A 6,000-nucleotide genomic window follows, 5' to 3' on the forward strand; every position below is an offset into this window, starting at 1 on the left:
ACCTAGCAAAAGAATTATCAATATGTTTTTATGACCTGCTAGTCTTTTTAGCAAAGGGGGGCAGTGTATTTGCCTGTGATTTTGGGGCCCTCTTCCTTGGACAGGGGTAATACATTTGGTATCAATATTTTGTGTACAGTGTGTACTTTCATATGACTGTAGTGGTTGAGTGACACTGGTGTGTTGTTAGTGGCAGGGGGGATTTCTCTTCGATTTGGTCTCATATTTTGCTTCAGAAAGCGCTGCCCTGCCTAATTATTATTATTATTATTATTATTATTATTATTATTATTATTATTATTATTATTATTTATTTATTAGCAGACGCCCTTATCCAGGGCGACTTACAATCGTAAGCAAATACATTTCAAGTGTTACAATACAAGTAATACAATAAGAGCAAGAAATACAATAACTTTTGTTCAAGCAAAGTACAAGTGTGACAAACCACAATTCAATAATACAGCAGATAATAGTGATAGTTACATCAGGATATGATTAAATAGTGATAGTTACATCAGGATGTGATTAAATACAAAGTACTACAGGTTAAACACTTGGCAGATTACAGTATTCTGAAGTACAGGATTAAATGCAGTAAAATAGGGGGCAGATAAGAGCAAAATAAAGCACATTTACATGAAGGGTGATAGTGTCCCAGGATACAAACAGAGGAGTTCTACAGGTGATGTTTGAAGAGGTGAGTCTTAAGGAGGCGCCGGAATGTGGTCAGGGACTGGGCAGTCCTGACATCTGTAGGAAGGTCATTCCACCACTGCGGAGCAAGGGTGGAGAAGGAGCGGGCTCTGGAGGCAGGGGAGCGTAGCGGAGGTAGAGCTAGCTAATCCTCTTTCTTTGTGAAAGCATGCATGGATTTGTAAGAAATAGATGTCCAGCTTCACAGATAAACCAATTATAAAAACAGAATAAGAAGAAGTGTCTAACTGCAGCTGGGGCCAGTATCTAAGAGCATCAATCCAAGGTATGACTGTATTGATCTTTCTCATGCAGACAGATGTGGTTAAAAGGCTATTGAGCTGTTTGCATCGGTGCTCAAGACAATGGAGCTGCTCGTATTATTTCCCAAGATTACCCCACAAGCATGCTGTTAGTCTTTTTAATAAATCAGTATCTGCATCATGGACCCGTGGAGCTAATTGAAGGAGAAAAACAGACTTAGCAAAGGAAAAGTAAGTGCCCAGATGAAGTCCTATAATGAAACCGAGTGCCACAATGAATCACTGAGCGGCTGTCTTGCATTGCCTGAGGAATCGCTGGTTCAGTACAAAGACAGATTTAATCAACGCTCATTAGATAAATATACGTTTCCCAAGTAAAGGAAAAGTCAAAGAAAAGGAAGATTATGTTAATGTGCAGGGCATTGAAGCATTTCTTTAAAAAGACAACAAGAACATCAGTGGGTGTTGCATCAGTGCAGAATCGTATCGTTAAGGAGAAAGCAGGAGGAGGTCTTGTCAGAATGTGAACCAGACAGCACTGGAATCCATGTGTTTCACTCATTTAGTGGCTTCATCAGATCCCAGCTGTCAGCCCAGAGCTCGCACTGTTGTCTCCAGGGACATCTCGCTAGAGTGGAGAGAGCTTTCAGCCCGCGCCTCGCAAAAGTGCTGCGGAAGTTTGTGCTTGTTTCTTCATAACAATGCAAGACAGCACTGATGTAGTATTTTAATAGGGCTGTGCTAAGAAAGCATTAGACCCACAAGAGACAACCTTTATCAAAATCGGTCCTTTTGTGTTAAGAAAAGCAGAATATTTAACAGCACAAGTGACTCTCTTTGGTGTATTTTTACATTTAAGTATCTAAAATAGCAGTGGAGCTCACTTTTAATATTTAAATGGTGTTCAGATTCCTCACCATTGAGATCATTTGAATAGAGTCCTATGTGAGGTAACACTTTGAACTTGCTAAATAAAAATAAAACTGTAAAAGGGGAAGGGGTTTCTCTGATTCCTGTGGTGTACCACGATACATGCATAGCTAGGAGTAGCAAAGCATAGAGAAAGCATGTTATATTTCAGGCAGGCAACCTCCGCCCTGTCACCGTGTGAAATCACAAGCATGGTTTTGGAATAAATTGCTAGTTTAAAAATGCATTCACTGCGTACATATGCCTTTGATAAGCTTTTCAGCCGTGATATTTTGATGTTTTCAGACACCCCTACAAACACAAAACGCTCCTCAGTCTTCAGCCTTGCTGTGTCGCTGCTGTGAGGTGCCAAGCTGTGACAGACACGTCTCCGCGTGAGCTCCGAGGAGGAGCAGCGAATCTGCCTCTCCGCGTCTCTCACTGTCTGTCTCTCTGTCTCTTTCAGGAACACTTCACACCGGAATGCAAGTTTAAGGAGTCTGTGTTTGAGAACTACTACGTGACATATTCCTCGATGATATACAGGCAGCAGCAGTCGGGCAGGGGCTGGTACCTGGGTCTTAACAAGGAGGGCGAGATCATGAAGGGGAATCACGTGAAGAAAAACAAGCCAGCCGCCCATTTCCTTCCCAAACCATTGAAAGGTATGCCTGCGTGTCTCTCCCACTCGAACTGAGATTCTCATTGCGACAGGAAAGCATGAAGACGCCCGGGTTCAGGATATTGCTGTTCAGATACCATGAAGACGTGTTGCAGAGCTGTGAGTCATGCATCTCATTGATGTGCTCGTTCCTGGGAGAGGTCCATTTTGCTTTGGTTTGGCTGTTAATCTTTTGCACTTGTCATTGTTACTGAAATGCTGGCACAAGCCAATCCATTAAAAAATGTACGGCTGCCAAGCAAGATTGTGAGATTTCTGTGGCTGGTACACTTCGGATCGTTACAATGTGTGCTCCCACCAGCCTTTTTATTCTCACAGTAAACCAGCTGCACTGTAGCAGCAGAGCCTGCTGTGGTACATGCGGGCGATTGCTTTCTGTTTGTGAATTAACAATGCCAGGCTTAGTGCTACGGTTCTGTAGGAGATACTTGTTTCAGTCAAGCAGTTGAAAGTGCACTTCACTGAAAGTGAAAAGGAGAGTGATCCAGCCAGCCGAGCCCTATAAGCACTGTTCGTGGGCCGCTTGGGCGAGAGAATTATCTGCAACTCTCCCATCCAAGCATTCAGAAAGACAGGGGGGCGGCAAGGCAGGCAGAGGAAAACTGCAGCATGTGAAATAAGCAAAGGATTTCAAGCATGATTTTTTGGCTTGAGTAATTAAAAAGCATTGGTCTGGAACAAATAAAATGTTCTTGCTGATATGGAGTAATTAGACTAATTACATTAAGTGTCTCTAATTACTGTGTTTTTACATAGTGGTTACTTAGTAAATACATATGCACTTACACATAATTACAATGTTATTATACAAGTACACAATTGTATTAGAAAAGGGTTAAGGTTAGGATCAGCTTTATATCATGCAAACAAATGACACATTAAGTACATTGTAACTATGCACAATAATATTGTAATTGTGTAAGTACACACGCATTTACTAAGTAATTACACAGTAATTACACAGTAATTGGCGATGGTTCATGTAAAGTGCTTTTTATATGATCTTGGATTATTGGGCCCTATTTTCCTCTGCGCTGTATTGGCTTTCAATGCATTTAGTCAGGTCAAAAACATACATTATATTGTATTTAAACCTCTTTCCAGTTTTGTTTTCCAGATATTTAACTCAACTGAAGGTCCGTTTGAAGACATGATCCGCTTGGTTTCAATATGATCCACTTGGTTTCAATATGATCCGCTTGGTTTCAATATGATCCGCTTGGTTTCAGTGTCTCTGCTGGTTTATTCCTGTGTTGGCTGACGGCCTCCTTGTTTCTCTTCTGTTTTGCAGTCGCCATGTACAGAGAGCCTTCGCTCCACGATCTCACAGAGTTCTCTCGCTCGGGCAGCGGCACCCCCACCAAGAGCAGAAGCGCGTCAGCAGTGTTGAACGGGGGCAAAGCGGTGAGCCAGAATGAGTCGACGTAGCCAGGACCCCCCAGGGGCAGAGCCTTGTGTGTCTGGTAATCTTACCTCTGGATGCTGTTGACTTCAAGTAGACTTCTCTCTATCTGTCTCTCTCTCTCCTAATCATCTGTGGTTCAGGACAAAATACTAATCAAAAGAAAATTAAACAAAAACAAAACCAGAAACTGAACTTGCATAAGTCACACTCTCGTTACAAACCATTTAGCTGTTCTGGGGTTTCATTTCCCTTGGACTATTAGGTCCCGATGTATCTAGAATCTACATCTCTCTCAAGATGTCTAGGCAACCAGAGAAAGCTTCTATGCACCATCCGGTTATAGAGGAGAAGCGCACGGCTATAGTGTCTGTCATCTGTGCTTTTTTTACGGGAGCCAAGCGAAACTAACCAGTGTTAAAGTCCAGGTCCTGCTGGCAAGAGTTACTATCCAGCCAAAAAGTAAAATAAGGGCATTGTCTCTTAAAATTGGGAAAAAAGGAAACATTCAGCTGATTTGAAAAGGGGGTCAAACATGTGGCTCTGCTTTGCTTGTTGATTTGTAGCTGAGAGGTTTGTTTTCTTTTCGTACCCCGCTGTTCTACTAACAGAATGGATTTCTGCACGGCTGTGGGTTGTGTGAATGGCGGGGCGCAGGTATTGAAGGTCTCTTACAATTAAATTCACATTTGGGGTGGGGAGGGGGGTCGGGTTAAACAAGTGTTTTTGTGTGTGATTTGAAGGAAAATAAAAAAGATCAAAACAAACCCGGTCTCAATTCTAATTATTCCCATCATGTTGTTTTACTGTAGTGGGCTAGTCTCTAGTCTGTAACTGATCCAGTGGTTGTCCACCCCGATCTGTAGTATTCTCACTGGCTGATCATTGGTCATCATTACTGTACGTATGGTGAGATCTCCTGTCCAGGTCACTGTCTTTTTTTGTGTAGAAGTAATCGTGGTGACTTAATTTTCTAATAAAACAAAAAAGAGCATATCATTTGTAAAAGTGAACTAACACTTCTTCTTCTGCGTACATGCTACGGGGGGGATCTTGTTCCTAATTTAGATTTTTTTTAGGTGAACATGTCTGTTGCATGGGAGAAAGCTGGAGCTAATGGAATAAAGTTGCATGATGTAGGATATGTGTATTAAAACCATGTTGGATCACCTATTCCAATCTGTTCAAGGATAAACCAGTATGTAAAAGCAGGCTTTCTGCCTGATACCATCCAGTTGTTTATTATTTGTTGTATACACAAAAAAAAAATGCACTGAATAAAATATTTATATTAAGATATACTTTTAAAAAGTGTGTTGCTTCCTACATTCTTACGTGTCATCTTTTACTATGTCTGTGTTGGGTTTTTTTGTGGCATTACGATAATTACCAGCAGGGGTTAATTTGTGCCGGATCGCACCGGATCCCAAGATCCAATACCTTTTTTGTCTGACAGGCGAGAATTATGAAAATGTATTTAATATATATATATAGTGTTGCAAAAAATAATTCTATGTATATAGCGTGTACAATAAACTTTCCTGTCCCATTCATTGAATGACAAAAGTGTTCTGTCACGGTATATTTTAGGATGTGACATCTATGACTAAGAAAATGATTTTTTCACAACCCCAAAAACCTGTCACTCCTGTTCATCAGATTAGGCGGCCAGTCACCGGTATTGTTCAGACCTGAAGATTATATTAAAACACAGCTAGGCAAAGGCTGGCATGCAGCGACTGACAACCAACAATAAGGCATGAAACCAACAAGCAGATGAGAACTGGAAGCAAATATGGAAGCTACTGCAAATCAAGGGCAGTGCATTAAGTCTTGAAACAAAAATGCTGTCCCTGTTCCTTAATTATAAGGTACCATTCTGTTTACAAATTAACATCTGATTTTGGTAAGATATTAAACATTTTGTTGTATTAGCCTAGCTTACCACTCTGCATAGTTCCTGTTAATTATCACCTAGTTCATACAAAGCAAGATTTTTTGTTTTGTTCTGTGCATCTCAAAAGCTCCTCCCTGTCCTGATTTTTCAT

General features: G+C 41.0%; 1 protein-coding gene across 6 annotated transcripts in view; it reads left to right on the forward strand.

Moving 5' to 3' along the window:
- LOC117430763 (fibroblast growth factor 13) overlaps nucleotides 1-5,251 on the forward strand; it is a 90,482-nt gene extending 85,231 nt beyond the window's left edge. For all 6 annotated transcript variants that reach the window (XM_059001122.1, XM_034051206.3, XM_059001125.1 and 3 more), the window contains 2 exons: nucleotides 2,335-2,533; nucleotides 3,842-5,251. In XM_059001122.1, coding sequence (XP_058857105.1) covers nucleotides 2,335-2,533; nucleotides 3,842-3,978 — 336 coding nt within the window. In that variant the 3' untranslated portion in view covers nucleotides 3,979-5,251. The remainder of the gene's footprint in view (nucleotides 1-2,334; nucleotides 2,534-3,841) is intronic.
- The last annotated feature ends 749 nt before the right edge of the window (nucleotides 5,252-6,000 follow it).

The sequence above is a fragment of the Acipenser ruthenus genome, chromosome 26 (genome assembly GCF_902713425.1).
Source record: "Acipenser ruthenus chromosome 26, fAciRut3.2 maternal haplotype, whole genome shotgun sequence".
In the NCBI taxonomy this organism is placed as follows: Eukaryota; Metazoa; Chordata; class Actinopteri; order Acipenseriformes; family Acipenseridae; genus Acipenser; species Acipenser ruthenus.